Raw genomic sequence first — 16,952 nt, forward strand, 5'->3', positions numbered from 1 at the left:
TACACATACACACGACAAGACAAAGAAATCAAGAGAAAAAGATATATATATATAAAGGATTTCGAACACCGACCCAAGAAACAAGGGCTAATAGGTACCACAATTTGCGTTCGCTCTCTATCCCTGAAGTTTCTCTTCAAACACTTTATACACGACTTTTGTATATGTGCAGCCGCGGCACCGCTCTGCCACGTCAAGAGGGGGGCACACGCACACTTCAGAGCGCACGCTAACAAAAATGTAGCAGGGTGTACGCTGTTCCTAAACGGCCCTTTCAGTACGAGAGAGAAAAGGAAAAAGAGAGGAGCAAGATAGGAAAAGAAGTCTGATAATGATCTTCCACTTGCTTTTGCCGTCACGCTATACCTTGTTGTTTTCTTTTCGCTTTCTGTGGGTGGGTGTCATTCCTCTCCCCGCCCCGTATCCCAGCTGCAACTCCCTCTCCTCTACTACGAAGCGAAAGCACAAGGAGAGAGACCACCTCGGCGGTAGATACGCGCAGTGCTGAAGTCAGACAAGTAAAAAAGGGACAAAGAACATAGAGAAGGTAGAGAAAAAGCTGCGATACCCCTACTCTTCTTGGAGGGAGGAAGCGTGAAGTGCCGAGGGAATGCGCCGCTCGTCTCCGTTCTTTATAGCAAAAGGCGAAGTGGTGTGGCAATGACTCAAAGAGCACACCTCCTCTTACGGAGGGGACTCAGGTGGATAGAAAGAGAGAAACGGAAATGGATGTACAGTGCTCGGCAGTGTGTGTACGTGTGTGATTGGTTTGGGTTAGCTAAAGGAAAAGGTGAAAAGATCCCCTTACTTCCCCTCTCCCTTCTCGCCGCTTGGGAGTCAACTGGGGCCCGCTTTCGATGTGAAATTGTAGCCAAAGAAAAAAAAAAGCGGAGATCAAAAAACGATGGTGCGCGTCCTTTGGTGGTGATGAGAGTTGGTGGTAAGCGGACACAGAAAAGGTGTGCGCCACGCCTTTGTAGGGAAGGGGACGGAGGTACCGGCGCACACAGGAAAACACACAGTAATGGGTTCCTTTCTTGCTCTATTGTTGCTACCTCGCCTCCTCGCTTGGTCCTTCTTGAAGTTCGTTGCGACAGGCGGTTACGAATATGGGAATTTCTGAGGAATTTGTGAATTGTAAAGCGGGAGGGAGAGGGGAGTAGACGCGCATACATACGCTCGCACCAACTGCACGTACACTCTTTCTCGCTCAGCACAGGTTCCCGGACACGCACACAGAAAATAGCGCGTCAACTACGTCGTCCCTGGGGAACTGTACAAGCACTCGCAACGGATGCAGATCGTCAAACTACACGATAGGTAATAGTAACATGGAAAGTGTAGAAAAAAAAAGTGAGGGAAGAGGAAAGCGAGAAGGAGCGACATTGATAGGCGATGTGACAACAACGCGAGCAGACGTGGAGAGAGAAGACGGATGAAGGTAAAGCTAGCAGAACGCCGCTACTTTCGAAGGCAGCACGCCCTTTAGTTCCTCTTTATCCTAGAGGACACCAGCACCAAAGAGGTACAAAAAATAAGGAGAAACGGCGGATAAACAGCTACAGCGGAGCAGTGTGTCCGCACGTGCGGCAACTATGCTCTGACGACCTATCACAAAAAGGAAATACGGCGTCACCTCTCGAGAGAAAACAAGCTGGCCTTGTGACTCCCATCGTTGTATGCCTATCTGCCTCAGGATCTTTCTTTCCTCTGTATAACACGTAAAGGGTAAGCTGAGTCAGCGTCGACTCGTGTTCCAGGAAAGTTGAGACTTCTGCGCAACAAAATCAAATACGAACGGAATGGAAAATAATTCTCCTTGCACATAAGCGAATACTCCTTGCAGTGTAAGGTAAATAAGGTGCTAACGCACACACACACACACACCAGTAGGCAGCGAGGGCTGCGTGGGCACTCTGCCTATCGCACGGGCGACATGAACGTGCTCACTGTCGCAGGTCGCCAAAACGCAACGCCATCCACAACCCGACCGCCGACATCAGTGCCGATGAATCGCTCTGCCCCCCCCCCTCTGCGCCTTAGGCGCCTGACTCCGTCACTACCAGAGACGACCCGGCAGTGGCAGGGAGAGAGGGGCCGGTTGGCCACCCCACAGACTGGGTGCTAGACTCTCATACCGCACTGTGGGGTTCCTCGTCATCAGGGGGAATGAGTGAATTACAGGTGAAAAGGAGGAAGGTGCCAACCATATGACAGTAAGGCTGTACAGCCGCTGCCTTTGGTGATATGTCCGTGAAGAGGCCTGAAGAGTGAAAAATTAGAGAGAAGATGCAGCTGTGTGACTGGATGACTTGTATAACTTCACCTTATCGCAGTGTACGCAATTCTAACAGTTACGTGCAGTGCATGCTGCGAATGTGTTTCACAACTCCGCTACAAGCAATACACCTGGGCGGCTGTGCAGATCCCTGCCTCCAGCACTGCAGCAGCTGCGGCTTCATTGAAGCCGGGAGGACCGCACAGGACAGCCGCTTGAGCAGGGGGGATATCTATACCTTTTAAAGTCTCTGCCGTGAGACGCCCGCCACAAAGCACGTGCGAGGCGAAGGATGTGGACTCCACTGATGCATCCTGCTGTGACGCGCGAGAGAAGAGAAGCACAACACGGAATGTGTGCCTCTGAATCGGCAGAGCCTTTGAGTAGCAGGCGGCAAGTCGACTGAGCTCTTCTCCCAAGATAAGATCGTCGGGTGTGTGGACAGAGAAAATTAAGGTGGCGCTGCACGATTGCGCCTCGAGCGCGTTGGAGGAGATGGAGTACAGGGGTGTAATACCAGTTCCACCAGCAAGTAGCACCACGTGGCGCTCCTTCGGCTCAGCGCGCTGCACAGAGGGGTCTATGTCGAGCCGCCAAGAGGGAGCAAAAGGGCCGTCGAAGAAGACTTCATCGCCCTCTTTGCGGTCAAAGAAGTACCCAGATGTGCGGGCAGTGGGGTAGTGTTTCATACAAATCGTGAAGCTCGTCACCTCCGTCTTGAACAGCGTGTAGAAGCGGCCCTCATCCGCACGCAGGTTGCTGTAGAGCTTGATATATCCACCAGGAATGATGTCGAGTGGCTTCCAGCATGAAAAAGTGAAGTACTGGATGGTGCCCGTTGAGTTCGCCAGCTTTATCTCCAAAATCCGAGCGGACTGAGCCTTGAGTCCCGCTGGTTGGGTGTCAGCGGAATCTAACTCAACCGCGGCCGCTGATCGTAGCGGAGACTGCCCGTTTGCCACACCTTCCACAGGACCCAGGCAGAACTGCTGCACCATTTTCTTCGCCTTAGGGCCGTGAATGCGCATAAAAACGTCGCCGCACTCACGACCGTTGCTGTTCAGCAGCACGTGTAGGCCACCAGGGTGCTTGTCGCGCATTGGTGTCACGTCGTAGGCATAGCCAAAAAGAAGAAGAATGATCCGCCTTGGATCCACACTGAGGGCCCTCGTGATGTCGGCCATACGCACATGCGCAGGGACGAGAGTAGCAGTTGATGTCTCTTCAGCAGCGGCAGACGCATTCTCGGGTGCCGCTAGCTCTCCAATCAAGAAAGCGGGCAGCTTCTCTGCTGCAGTAGCACTATGCATGCTGAAGAAGGCCTCCGTCACGTCTTTGCCGTTGTTGCTCCGCAGCGCGGAGCTGCCGCCAGGATGAAAAGGGAGAAAAGTAGTCACATCGTAGACCTTGTCATGAATTACTACCAGCGTGCGGTCTGGGTTTATGGAAATCAACTCCTGCACTTCCACCATCGTCAATAGCTTGCGGTACGAGCGCTGCTGCTGTGGAATCGTAAGCTTGCGCAGCTCCTCTCCCGGTACCGCCATAGGCACCTGCTCCGCTGACGGAGGCGGTGTGGTAGGACCTACCGTCATGTGCACCTCCGCTGCCTTCGGCGCTGCTACGTTGGAAGTAGGAGGTGGAGCGCTATGTTCGGTGTCGGCGTGAACTTGCTCCTCCTCCCTGTGTGGAGGTGCGTCGGCGCTACCCCTTGGGTGATTTGAGCCCATGAGGTATGACCAAGAGAAGCAACTAGCAAAGGGAGAGAGAAGATTTGTGCTCGTACAGACGGCAGCGGTGCCTTCGAGAGCGTGAATACGCTGGACGTGAACGTAAACTATCAAAAGAAAACTAAACGCGCACGAAGATGGAGCAGCACTTGGGAGTACAGAAAAGGAACTCAGCCGCTCTGAGCTCCGTTCGTGCACGAGGCCCTCGCGTTGCTCGCACCTCTCCTTGTGCGTTGCGTGAAGGCCAAAGAAGCACAGTCCGATTCACAGAGACAGTGAAAGAGGGCGCCCCTCTGATGAAAAAGAAGCGCAGATAAGGGGGTAAAAAGTAGTGGACACCTGCGCCCACGGAGCGATGATGGCCCATTGGCACCTACGAATCTCCGCCCTTAGAGGCCTACGAACACGTCAAAGGGAACCATAAAAGTAGCGAAGAAAAAAAAGCATGAGACACACTTTGTGCGACTGTGTTTACACATATAGCTGAAGCTCTCTGCCCCAGACCACACGATCGCCGTGAAGTCTCCATTAGGCCACGATGTCCACCATGTGCTTTTCAAGTGAGCCTGCCCACTTATGCGTACTTTCGATGTATGGTTGTTTACCTCAGTATCGACAAAGGCCAACGCAGACAGAAACGAAAATAAATGGAACGCATTATTCGAGTTACCAATGGTGAGAAAACAAACCATAAACTTCTCTGTCAAGCACCGTCGCAACGGCCGGTGTCTTGCCCTCATCTCCCGCTCGTTTGTTGCTTAACGCGCAGCGGAGTGCGTCTGTATGCGTGTATGTGGGTCAGATAACGATAACATCCCTCTTGTGGGCATGAGAACGCAAGCGAGGGTGCGAGACCTCTCCCAGTGCCCGTGATAAAACACAGATAGGGGAGTCCTTTCCACTTTCAATCACACACACGACCGACTAGCTCCTACACTACAGATAGGAAGCCAAGCCAGAAACCACACGATTTTACTCAGCAAAGCAGGCGCAGATATGGTACCCTCGTAATACGTATACGCCCGTCACGACGCAGCTGTGATCCCGGGAGACTCAAGCGAGGCGCTTTGTATTTTTCTTAAATTTTTTTGCCTTTTCGAACTTGCCGTTGGACGCTGTAGAGAGGTTGCGCGACGCGGCCGAAAGGTGCTTCACCTCCTCCTGTGCCTGCATTAAGTGCACGGAGCGGCGCTTGTTGTGCTCCTCCTTCTTCTTCTGCTTTTCTAGGCGAGCGTGCTTCGTGCGGAGGTCATCAAGAAATGGGTCTCCGCCATCCTCGGCAGGCATGTACCCTGACTTCACCTCACGCAGCCAGTCATACTTGTCGCGGTCCTCGCGGGCACGCTTGCCCCACTTGTCCTTCCACTCCTGGCGATCCTCGTCAAAAACGCGGTTTGACTTCTTTCGATGAATGTCGATGCCCTTCTTGACCGCAAACTTCTGCCATGCGGTGAGCGGTTTCGGTTTCGGCAGCGCCTTCTCGCGAGGCAGCTGCATCACCGGCTGCGGCAGCTGTACTAAGGTCGTCGCACTCTCGTATTTGGTCTTCTTCACCTCTGTCGGTAAATGAACAAACTCGCCGAGGAGCGCTTTGAGTGCATTTGTGCAAGAGCTGATGAGATCCTCCTCGCGACGCATTGGTCCACTCACAGTGGACACATCCGTCACCGTCAACAGACCCACGTCTAGCTGATACTCACTCATTGCGGCTGTCTTAAGGTATGAGAGGGGAGGTGGACACTACGCCAGCTCGGGGGCATGACGATTTGGGCAGTCGTGTTTTTGTGGAGAGTGAAGAAACAAGAGACAAGAAAGGGGTGAAGACGCGGCTAAAGTGAAGGATAAAAGCAAGAGAGGGGAAATCGCGCATTTTTGTTGGAAGCAAACAAGTCGTGATGCATATTGCTATCCCTTAACAAGATTAGAGCCATAGACACGGATATTGAGGAAGACAGGCCAAAAAGTGCACAAGTCCGACAGGGTGAGAGGACGCGCCACTCCTCCAACTTTGAATAAAGACCCCGCCTCTTCTTACTGCGAACGGACGCATCCCATATACAGACACAAAGCCCACACCCTGCGATTCTAGCGTGCGCACATCAATGTGGGTGCAGGTGCATCTTTGGCATGTCACTGAGGCCATAAAGTGTGCGAACTTTTCGACTTACTTAGTGTGGAGAGGACTAGCAAAGCGAGGCAGCACGCGTAGCATACCGGCGCGAAACCGAAAAAATGGGGGAGGAAGAAATAGCGAGCGCTGTTCCTTTTAAGAGAAGAATGACCCTCAGATGAGCAAGTGCTTGGTGCTCCTGCGACAGTGATCTGCGCGCAGCGTCCTCAGAGAGGGGGCGGTGACGCTGCTTGCTCACAGACCGTAGAAGAGAAAAGAAAGGAGACAGTGCAGCCGCCTCCGTATGTCAATGGAGGCGCTCAAGAGAGCAATTTTGCAGGCTACAACTCTTCGAAGGGCACAAGATCACCGCGGTCATCCTCCCTCCCCTGCCCCTCGCGCAGCATCTTCACTCGCGCCATGCCCTTCTCTGCTTCGTCCGGCGCAATCAGCACGGCGCGGTCAGCGCCGATGCGGTCTGCGTAGCTGAAAGTCTGTACAATCTTCTTGGAGTCCATAATGATGTCGGCACTGCGGCCCTTGTCACGCAGCTGCTTCAATACCTTCAGGGCGGTGCCTCGTTGAGACTCGTTGAACGGAATCACCACATCATCCACCTTATGCGGCAACGGGTTAAGCAGCCTCTTCTTCTTCAGCAATTCAACAATTACGCAGTCGCCAAACCCGAACCCGACGCATGAGACAGGCTGTGGGCTTCCGTACAGGGTGAATAGGTTGTCGTAACGGCCACCTCCACAGATCGCGCGGAACTCACCACTGCGGTCAAACGCCTCGAAAACGATACCGGTGTAGTAAGCGAGCCCACGCACAACGCTCGGATCAAACTGGACCCAGTCACCGTATCCGTACATTTGCATCTGCACGAAGAGCTCCGTGAGCTCCGAGAGGGCGCCATTTTTGTCAAAGAGGTCCTTGTCAAAGTCATCAACGGACTTGAGACTAAGTGTCCTGATGATGCCATCCGCCTGCTGGGCATCCAAGCCCAACTCCTTCAGCTCCGCTCGGATTTGCTCCTCAGGCAATTTCTCCATCTTGTCGACAATCACGCACACGGAGGCAAAGAGAGAATCTGGCACACCAGCGCCGGTGAGTGCGCACTGCAGCAACTTGCGCGAGCTCACCTTCACGCCGACGTCCTGCGCGGTGAGGCCGAGGGAACTCATTGCTGTGCACGCTGCACACAAAAGCTCCACCTCTGCAGCCACGCTCTTCACGCCGACGATATCCATATTCCACTGGTAGTGCTCACGGCGACGACCGCGAGAGATGGCCTCGTAGCGCCAGCACTGCGGGATGGAGTACCACTTGGCAGGCAGAAGGAGAGAGCGGCCCTTCGAGAGCTGCAGACGCACTAATGACGGCGTCATCTCCGGTCGCAGTGTGACGCGGTGGCCACCCTTTGTCACAAAGTTGAACATTTGGTCTGTAATCTCCTCCCCCGCCTTGCGGATGTAGAGCTCCTCTGACTCTAGAACCGGGGCGTCGTACTCCTCGAAGCCGAACTTTCGGGCCGTCTCGTGGAAAACGCCGAAGAGGTGCCTGCGCACGCGCATGTCCTCCGGAGGGAAGTCGCGGCAGCCCTGCACCGGCTCTTTCTCAATCATGTTCGCCTGGCTCTTCTTCTTGGACCTCTTCGATACTACCCCTTCCGGCTGCAGCAGCGCCTCCTTCTCGGCGAGCTTCACCCTCAGGTCGTTGATTTCCGCAAGAAGCTCGGCATTGAGTGAGGCCGTCGAGGACATTCTGACGCTCACCCACTTAGACGACCGGCGATAGAAATGCTTCGTTGTTGATTTGTCTTAGTGTGAAACTGTTGTCTCAAAACCGCCCATATATCGAACATGGCCGACGCACACGCGCACATGCGCACACACATACGGACCGGGAGAGAGGTGCAAAGGTGGAGAATAAAGTCCCGCAGAGAGAATCAAGGGAGAGAGACATGCATGAAGTTCGTTCGAATGACACACGTGTAAAGAGGAAGGTGATGGCCAAGTCGGGAGACAGCACTGACGTGGTGCCAGTCACATAAGGGAAGAGCAATACCGGCACGCACAGAAGCAGTAAGCGGAAATGTGAGTCCATCATCTTGAAGTTCCGTTGACAGTTGCTTTTCCTCTCTGTGCATTACTAGAACGGCTCCATCTGTCAGTAGAATAAGGAGCAGAGTGAATCTTGTCATCATCCTCACGTGTCTGCCGCTGCCACAACGCGTGCGGCAGGTGCGTGTTGCTACGCAGATGCACTACGGGAAGAAGAAAAAGAGGGAGCGCTACTTCATTCATAGAGACAGACACACAATTCATCAGGCTTTTCCAGGCTGTACATTGTGCGGCGCTCGTCCACGGAGTGTAAAGCCCCTCACCATTTGCGGACACTCAAAAGGGATACAAGTCTCGTCATGAAGCTTCACGTCGCCTGCGCAGGAACTCCATGTGCAGTAGCTGATAGGAACGCGCATTCAGCTTTCGGATAGGCGTCGCTGGAACCCCGGCGTACACGGTGTAGGGGGACAGCGTCACCTCGGGGGGCACCCACGTTCGAGCCAGCAGCCACACACCATCTGGAAGGTGCGCCCCAGTGGACACCACACACTGCGCATCAAGTCTAACCATGTGCCCGATATCCGCCGCTTCACATACCACCTGCTCTCCCACGTACACAAACGACCCGACACGGACACGCGGCTCAGCGCACGCGAAACCCTGGTTTACATAGACGCGAACTGGGGGACGCACAACTGCACCGGCACACAAAACAAAGTAGGCGCCAATCGAAAATGCAGCCATATCAGTATGAACAACAGCGCTGCCCGAAATGTAGGAGCCCTCAGCAAGGGTGCTAGTGCCCCCACGACAGTCGAACGAGTTGGTTAGCCCTGAATTTGTGACTCTTTCAACTTCCCTCGCGCCAGAGGTAACACGGTCACTTGTATCCTCTTCGATTAACGGGTTCAGTGCCCCTGAAGTCATCAGTGGAGGCACAGGCTTAGCCTTTCCACATTGCAATTGCATCTTTCGTGTCTATGTATGAGAAAAAGAATAGGAGTAAAACGATATAGAGAGAGAGAGAGAGAGAGAAAGAGAGAGCTCCATGATACAGCAGGGAAAGACGCTGGGGGAGCAGAGAGGAATCCCCTCGATCGGGTTCCAAAAGCACGTAAAGCCTCGCTAGTCGCAAAAAAATAGGGGCGTGTTCGCTTGCATGACTACACAGATGTGGCCTACGCAAAGAGAGACGGACTGCAGCGCAGCACGGCGAAATGTGCAGAAAAAAAAAGAGAACGCGGGCCCTACAGGGATACGCGTGCGCACCTCTGAGGACTTCGAAAGAGTTTCCCCTAATATTATGACCTCGAACTCGATCGTCTTCTCTTTTCTACGCGTCCTGCGGTGCTTGTACTCTGTTAACCCAATGATGGCAAATGTGAAGAAAAGATACTTCGAAGACTACCACGGATCCTCGCGGCGCTCACTGCGCGTGATGGCGATGTCGGGCTCTTGGAGTACCCAGTGCCCTCTGTAACGCTGGTTGATCCAAAGCGCACCAGGGCGTCGGGGAGCAGTCAGGTCCACCTTTGGTGCATGCGGCAGCTCGGTCGGCAGCGTTGTTTCAACGTGCTCTTCTAAGTTATTGTGCGCGCTCTCCGCGACCTTGCCGAACGCAGACGCGTAGGATGTGTGGGCACCCTTGAAGAAGCCTCGCTGATCCCTATGACGTCCATCCCGCATTCCTTTTCGTCCCAGGAGCAAGTCCAGCTGGCGGATAAGCGGATCATCGTCCATACGGAAGTACTTGAGCGCTGCGTAAAGTTTCTTGGAGTACTGTTGTGCAACCTCCAACGAGGCAGCCATGGTGAAGCAAGGGCGAAACACCTCCACCTCGCGAAAAAATTCCTGCTCTATTGCGTGGCACGCAGCTTTGTTCTTGTCGGCCACAGCGTTCCGGTGAGCCAGGTGTAGCTTCATGAGCTGCAGAGCGCCGTCAACAAATGGGGTACTGTTGTGTAGGGCATTGGAGCACCACACGCTGCATATGCGAAACATGGCGAAGGAAAATGCTGCTGCTGATGAGACGACGAGCCACCGTGGACTTTGAGAGCAGAAACTTTTCGGTGGGTGTGAAGATGCTTGCGAGAGTACTCTGTCACACGGAGGGTTAGCTCTAGATGAGAAGGAGAAAAGAAGAGAAAACCCAACAGCACCACGCGGTAAAGGGAAGAATAACAGCGCATTTCAGAAAGGACAAAGGAGCGGCATTGGGAAAGGGAGAGGAGGAAAGCCTTGGAAATAGGGAAAAATAGACAGCATGGCGCCACCTCCTCCTCTCCTCCCCCCCCACCACCAACGTGTGGAAGACTTGATGTATGAATGTGCTTTCCGTTCAACCTTAAGGTAGTCCTCCACATGGACAGGGGGTTTGCCTCTACCACCCACATGTGCCCTCTGCTCTTCCCTCCACTCTGCATCTCTCATCTTTGCAACACACTGTTCCTTCATGGGCCTCACTATAACGCACACGCGTGCCTTCACTCCATCGTGGTCTTTGTTCGTTTACATGTATCACTGGTGACAGTAAGAAAACCAGACACACATGCACACAAGTATATCCGTGAATAGTGACAAGTACATACACACACGCACTACTACACGCATACACTACAACAATCATCAGCGCAAGCGTCGCACACGCCATCTCTGCCCCACAGCATTTCTCGCAAGAGAAAGCGACGATGCAGTCAGTTGTACTGCGTGTTGTCCCTGAGGTACCCTCTTCCAGAGGCGACTCAGGTAAGTCGGTTAACCCACGCGATGAGGGCCAAAGCGGCGCCTTCGGAACAGCGACGTGCACAACAAGAAACGGAAGAAGAGCTAAAAGGTCAGGAACAACCTCACGGCTCCCCTGAGTAACCGAAGCGCTTGCTCTTGACGATTCGAGGGACTTTCTTCCACTTCTCTTGACGCGCTACACTCTTAAAAGCTGCGGTGCGATCGTAGACGCGATCTTCGTGAACGTAATCCTCCGGCAGCAAACCCTCCGCCTTCCATTTCTCAATCTTGTCCTTCACAATGCCGTCTACCTTGGCGTTCGAGCTGTGACCACTTGCGGCGAGATGGGATGGGGTGTAGTCAAAGTAGAGCTGTCGTGGAGAGAACTGGCGCGGCTGACGAATACTGGCATGCCAGCAGACGTGGTAGAACATCGAGTCGTTCTCTTTTAGTGGCACGCGCAATTTTTCCGCACCGTGCCCACGCAGGTCGGCGTACGTGATGCGCAAAAACTTCACCTTCCTTTCGCCAAAGTGGAAGAGGTACTTTTTGACGTAGTTGTAGATAGCCTTATCATGTACCGCGTTTAGTGCGTATACGAGTGAGCGCGCCTCCACACGATCCAGATCCGCCTGCACGTCTGCCATCTCCTCCAGCACCAGCCTCACCCCCGCTTCGTCTCCTTGGCGACCAAGACTCTTCAGCAGGTAGCTCCACTGCGGTGTGTCGAAGGAGGGAGTGTAGTTCCACCCATCCTTTAGACATTTCGTAAAGATGGGTCGCCACTCTGTGTTGTCCGACTTGCTACAGCAGAAGAGAACAGCCTGCACGAGCGGGAGAGGTGGCGCAGACGTGCTGTCATCGCGCATAAATCGAGGAGCGCAGTGCTTGTTCCACAGCGCCATCGCCTCCGTCCCGCTGCGCTGAAAGGCACAGTGCTGAAAAATTTTTGCAAGCCAGCCATCGCGGGCTGCGGCGTCGTCGATCAGTGGACTAAACCTCTCAAACTCATCAATCACCTCCGCGACCGGTGTGTGCGGAACCGCACGCCCGTGAGGAAGCTTCTTTAGCTGCGGTTCAAGTCCTACAAGAAAGGCAGGGTGCATCTCCGTCGAGATCCACACACCACGGTACTTGTTCACGGAGCTGTGATGGGGCTGGTAGGGTGCCGGAAGAGAGCGGTTCACACTGCTAGGGCGCTCCATCCCCTGCGGTAAGTTGTAGTGCCAGTGACACTGGCTATACATGAGCATTGGCGACGTATCGGGGTTTATTGGGGTGTACCCCAGTAGTCGGTGCGACGTCCGACGAAGCATGGCACACGCTTCTTTGTCTGTGGGAAAAACAAATCGCTCATGCGAAAACGCCGTTTGGCGCTGCTTGTATCGCTCACAAACGAGAGAGAAAAAAGAACGTTTGCTAGAACGCTAGTGAAGAGGTCAGCAGGAAATGTTGTAGACGAGGGAAAGAGGAAAGATCGACATATAGAGCTGGTTCTGAGGTGCCGAGACGCGCTCAAGGATTCGATGTATCAGGCCCATGCAGATATAGTGGGGGAAGCTTCTTTGCGGCACGCACTCGTCACACCACACAGTCTTCGAACGAAGGAGAGAGACGAGAAGTCGACGTAAAGAACAATAAGGGATTCGTAACACGAAAAGAGGTCGTGGCCTCAGAGGCGTCGTGAATCGGTGCGTCCTGGCTTGGGTGTGTGTGTGTGTGTGATGCAACACATTGTGTTGCTTGTGTTAATTCCTTGAAATTAGAACAAACCCCGCTGCTGCCCACCGCAATACACGCACTACCACGACTCACATACATACACCCCTGACAGACGTGCACACATTCACGAGCATCGCACGCAAGCTACACGAGAATGCATCAACCGAAAAAAAAAAATTGCACAGCGGAAGAGAGAGAGGGGAGGTCGAGCCGTGAAAGCCAGTCAACAGTCGCAAGAACAATACAAACAGGAAAAAATGCATCGGTCTCCGGGTTGTGCGTGCAGATGTGTGAATGTGTGTACATGTACAAAAGTCAAACTCCCTTCCTCTTCCCTACGCCTCGCCGCCTGCGATGAGGACAACGTCACAGGTAACCAGCACTAAAAACAGGGAAAGGGAAGAAAAGCAAGAGGAGCGGTGCGTCTCCCCTCACCACACCTGAAGCATGTGGACGTAAATGGTACCTTCCATGAGAAAAACTGAGTGAGGAAACCCTAAGACACACGCACAAATTAAAAAAAAAAAGAAAAGCGACAAACAAGTACGCTAAAGACACGTTGATAAATCACAGCAGAAGGAGACCGCACACTGAGCTCAAGTGTGCGGCGAGCTACCTCGAAGCGAACGAGAAAAAGAGAGGAGTCATTTTAATGACCGTGATTTCACTTCGACGTGCTGAGTAGACAACAATAAAAGAGACGAGACTGAGCAAGATGCACTGCTCTCGCAAGAGAGGCTCCAACAACTTTAGCTATGACCAAGTGGAACACAGAAAAAAAGATAGCACAAGGCGGGCAAACGCAGAAAACTACTAGCCAAACTTCTCGAAAAGGGGGTATGTTTCGTGTAGTTCTTTCATATATTGAGAGTGGAAATGGAAAACCTGAAAGAAAAAAAAGACGAATGCGCTACATCAATAGCTGTCTTGTATGATGGAAACTGCTCGCAACATCCACGCCACAAATTCGAGTGCCGCATGAGTGAGGCGAGACCCTTCATTACCCCGCGTAGCCTATCAGAGCTGTAGTAACGGAAACCAGACGTAGTCGACCTCGACACAAATTCAAATACCGCTTTTCATTTCTCTCCTTCGCCGAAAAAACTGCGCCATGGTCTTTTTTTTTTTTTTGCGAGTACATCTGTGCTGCAACTGGAAGAAAAAATACATCCTCGCAGCACGGATGCCCGTAGCAGAGAGAAGATCTTGAGCTGCTAGAGAACCCACTGCCCGATCCTTTCTTAGCAACCATACAACAACTTGTGTGAAGAGTAACAGCAATGGTAAAAGAAGAGTACTAAAAGGGCTCGGGGCAAAGTTCGATAGAAATGCCTGCATTTGTGGGTGCTCGTGTCCCCGTGCATCGGTTCAGGTTTTTCTTTTCGGTCCCGTGCAAACGCAACTGTGCTATAAAAAAAAAAGGACTACTACAAAATTAGTAAGCCCCCCACGAGGCCAAGACGGAAGGGGGCAGGAAGGATGGAGCAAGAAACACAAAGGAGGACAAACAAATGATGCGAAGCATCCCATCTTTTGATGGAGCGCACGTGGAGGGACATAAGTGCTCACACAAAGACAGCCCCACCTTCACCTTCACCAGAGAGACCAGGGCCACACTGTCGGGTATTTCTACTTGATGAAGCAATAGATGCCATGGATCTGCTTCTTCGAGGCGCGCTCTTCCCCACTGAGGACCGAAGGAAGGGCCCGGTAACCGTAGCGAAGAAGAGCAGGGCAGAAAGCGGAGGTAAAGGTCCGCTCCATGCCGTTCGCCTCGAACGTCATCTGCACCACTGCTATCGTAGACTGGTCGCAATCCGTAAAGGAAACCTGACTCCCATTCATACGCGCTACCCCTGCGCCATGGATGGTGACATTCATCGACGTCAAGGGTGAGCAGTTGAGGAGGCGTGGACCACCAATGATCCTGAAGCTCAACTCAGGAGACTTGGCTGTGTCGATGTCGGTTTTAAGAATGTACCCGCAGCGACCGTTGTCAGAGAACCGTCCACGTGCCCAGGAAAGGCACCGCTCGCTGTTATCCACGTCAACAAACTGGATGCCCAGGCTGGCCGCAGTGCCCTCTGCATCTGGCAGGTCAATAGACGTATCAGCAGAGTTCACCGTGCAGAACGCGAAATGCGTCAGTAAGTCCTTCCGCGTCAACTGAGTCGTGACGAGACTCGATGCGGGGACGCGCTCCGTGTCCCATGGCTTCGGGTCAGTACTGTTAGAGTAATTGAAGAAAGTGATGCTAGAGAGAGACGCGGACGCGGTCGTGTCCTGCGGATCGATGGTTCCGCCCACCACCACCTTGATCTCATTCAAGTTCTCTCGGCGCACAGTGAACTCATCGCCGACCTTGAGTTGCGCCAGGGTTTCTCGTAGATGCAGCTTGTTCTGAATAGGAATCCCGTTTATGTGCGTCAGCCAATCATCCTTGAGCACCCCACCCTTCGACGCCGGTGTCCCCTCCATCACATCAGTGACTCGAACGCCGAGGCCATCCTTGTTCATATCGGCTACCAGGAAACCAATGAAGGGCTTCAGGCGGTCCTGATGGTTCATGACAAGTACCTTCTTGCGCAGCGCACCAGGGCTGAACATGGGGTCATTGATCATGGCGCCCTCAAACATGAGTCCCTCCGCCACGGCTGACTCCAAGGTGTCGTTGATCATCTTCGCTACTTCATCCTGAACAGGAATGGGCATAGGTGTTCCAGGGGAAAGACACAGGATGATCGGGTACGTGTTCGTCGTAAAACCGTTCGCTTTCACGCATTCCAATATGGTCTGCAACTCGCACGATCCAACCATGAGTTTTCCGTTGCTGGCTTTATTGATGTTGAGCACCAAAGCACGCGCTCCATCCGCCGTGGCACGGTTGAGGTCCTCCTCCGTTTCGATGCGCACGCACGAGACCATGTAGTGCGTGAAGGACTGCGTCATGTCCTGCCACACATCAGACGTCCGTGCAGGGTCGATGGCATTATTTGTCAACACGCTCCCATTATAGCTGATAAAGTTGTACCTGTGGATGCCGCCACCGAAGCGGTACTTGAACTTCTCCAAAGCCTGGCGATCCGTGGCCTCGCTGCGCTGCACGTCACGCAAGAACTTGCCTAGTTGCTCTGATGTCATCGACTCCCTCCCGTCAGTGAACCTATTGAACACTTCCGTCGCAGCTTTGTTCACAGACACCCAGCGGAACTGATAGGCTAGAATGTCCTCGAACGAAACGCATTTATTCACCACGTACCGGATGTACAGAGTATTGAGCACCGCCTGACCCGCGATCATCGAAATCATCTTTTCATACGACGGGTTGTTCGAGAACCACGCCAGTAGAATGCGTGAGAAGCCGTCATCCATGGCACGCTCCTCGACCTGCGGCACAGATGCCTCTATCAACGGCAGCTTGAGCTCCCGCGCTAATGACGTCAGAAGAGCCGTGATGACATCGAGCTTGAGACGGAACTTGGTGCGTGTTACCTCAGCACAGGAATTAGTAAACGTCAATGCAATCACTTGCTTCACCGCCTGAGAATCGGGCAGGCTACTAAAGAAGCGCTCCGCACCCTCCAGGATAAAACGCAGGAACCGCTCAGCGGAGGCCTGTATTGCTCTGTTTGCATCCGACTCCGCCTTTTCAGTCCTCTCATCATTGTCGAAAGAACCTGGCCACTCCTTGAGTGTGTTGGCTTTCGAGAAAATCCCCTTCTTCTCTCTATGGTTATGCCTCTTGTTACTTTGGGAGTGATAACCAGACCCCACCGCGCCCGGGGTCGTCTTTTCCGCCGCGGATTTGGAATTCAGGCATCCCATTTCCACTCACACAATCCCCACGCCTAAACTGATATATCCGTTTTGATGTCTTGTAGCGGCTGCGTGCGCTTGCGAGTATGCATTACAATTCAGATATGTGCTCGTTTTTCCCCCCTCTTGGGGTTGAATGCAACTACTCGGCAGGCACACCTCTACTTCGTGAAAACACAGCGTCACCGCACACTAGGATCCTCAGGCTGTTTGTCTTCACATGTGATTCTCTCCCAGACAACGTGTATCTTCTTGTATGCTTCCTGTTTGTCATGAGATGATACAGTTGAAAGGGAAAACACACCAATTTTGTTTACAGAGCCGCGAGGAAAAGTTAGTGAGGAAGGTAGGCATCAGGAATAGCGGTGGAATGTGTATTACACGCGAGCACAGAGTGCATCTTTGGCTAAACGACTTGAAGGGCATTCGGGTGGAAAGCAGGCACTGCGAAGGTGCGTTTTGGAGGCAGCACTTACATCGTGGCCCCGGCCACTATGGTAGAAGTG

General features: G+C 53.1%; 6 protein-coding genes across 6 annotated transcripts, besides 1 other annotated feature; all 6 read right to left on the reverse strand.

Moving 5' to 3' along the window:
- Positions 1-1,882: 1,882 nt before the first annotated feature.
- Positions 1,883-2,166: a repeat region.
- A 228-nt stretch (positions 2,167-2,394) lies between these two features.
- Positions 2,395-4,008, reverse strand: LPMP_300630 (nitrate reductase, putative; the record flags this gene model as incomplete). Its single annotated transcript, XM_010702796.1, has 1 exon — positions 2,395-4,008. The coding sequence occupies one exon, from the start codon at positions 4,006-4,008 to the stop codon at positions 2,395-2,397; it is 1,614 nt and encodes a 537-aa protein (XP_010701098.1).
- Positions 4,009-5,061: 1,053 nt separating this feature from the next.
- LPMP_300640 (ribosome biogenesis regulatory protein (RRS1), putative) lies at positions 5,062-5,712 on the reverse strand (the record flags this gene model as incomplete). The annotated part of the gene is made up of 1 exon (XM_010702797.1): positions 5,062-5,712. One exon carries the CDS (start codon positions 5,710-5,712, stop codon positions 5,062-5,064), a length of 651 nt encoding a protein of 216 aa, XP_010701099.1.
- Positions 5,713-6,459: 747 nt separating this feature from the next.
- LPMP_300650 (histidyl-tRNA synthetase, putative) lies at positions 6,460-7,881 on the reverse strand (the record flags this gene model as incomplete). Its single annotated transcript, XM_010702798.1, has 1 exon — positions 6,460-7,881. The coding sequence occupies one exon, from the start codon at positions 7,879-7,881 to the stop codon at positions 6,460-6,462; it is 1,422 nt and encodes a 473-aa protein (XP_010701100.1).
- A 1,707-nt stretch (positions 7,882-9,588) lies between these two features.
- Positions 9,589-10,185, reverse strand: LPMP_300660 (hypothetical protein; the record flags this gene model as incomplete). Its single annotated transcript, XM_010702799.1, has 1 exon — positions 9,589-10,185. The coding sequence occupies one exon, from the start codon at positions 10,183-10,185 to the stop codon at positions 9,589-9,591; it is 597 nt and encodes a 198-aa protein (XP_010701101.1).
- Positions 10,186-11,030: 845 nt separating this feature from the next.
- LPMP_300670 (hypothetical protein) lies at positions 11,031-12,224 on the reverse strand (the record flags this gene model as incomplete). Its single annotated transcript, XM_010702800.1, has 1 exon — positions 11,031-12,224. One exon carries the CDS (start codon positions 12,222-12,224, stop codon positions 11,031-11,033), a length of 1,194 nt encoding a protein of 397 aa, XP_010701102.1.
- A 2,035-nt stretch (positions 12,225-14,259) lies between these two features.
- Positions 14,260-16,455, reverse strand: LPMP_300680 (phospholipase C-like phosphodiesterase, putative; the record flags this gene model as incomplete). The annotated part of the gene is made up of 1 exon (XM_010702801.1): positions 14,260-16,455. The coding sequence occupies one exon, from the start codon at positions 16,453-16,455 to the stop codon at positions 14,260-14,262; it is 2,196 nt and encodes a 731-aa protein (XP_010701103.1).
- Between the last annotated feature and the right edge of the window lie 497 nt (positions 16,456-16,952).

This window comes from Leishmania panamensis (genome assembly GCF_000755165.1).
Source record: "Leishmania panamensis strain MHOM/PA/94/PSC-1 chromosome 30 sequence".
NCBI classification, from domain to species: Eukaryota; Euglenozoa; class Kinetoplastea; order Trypanosomatida; family Trypanosomatidae; genus Leishmania; species Leishmania panamensis.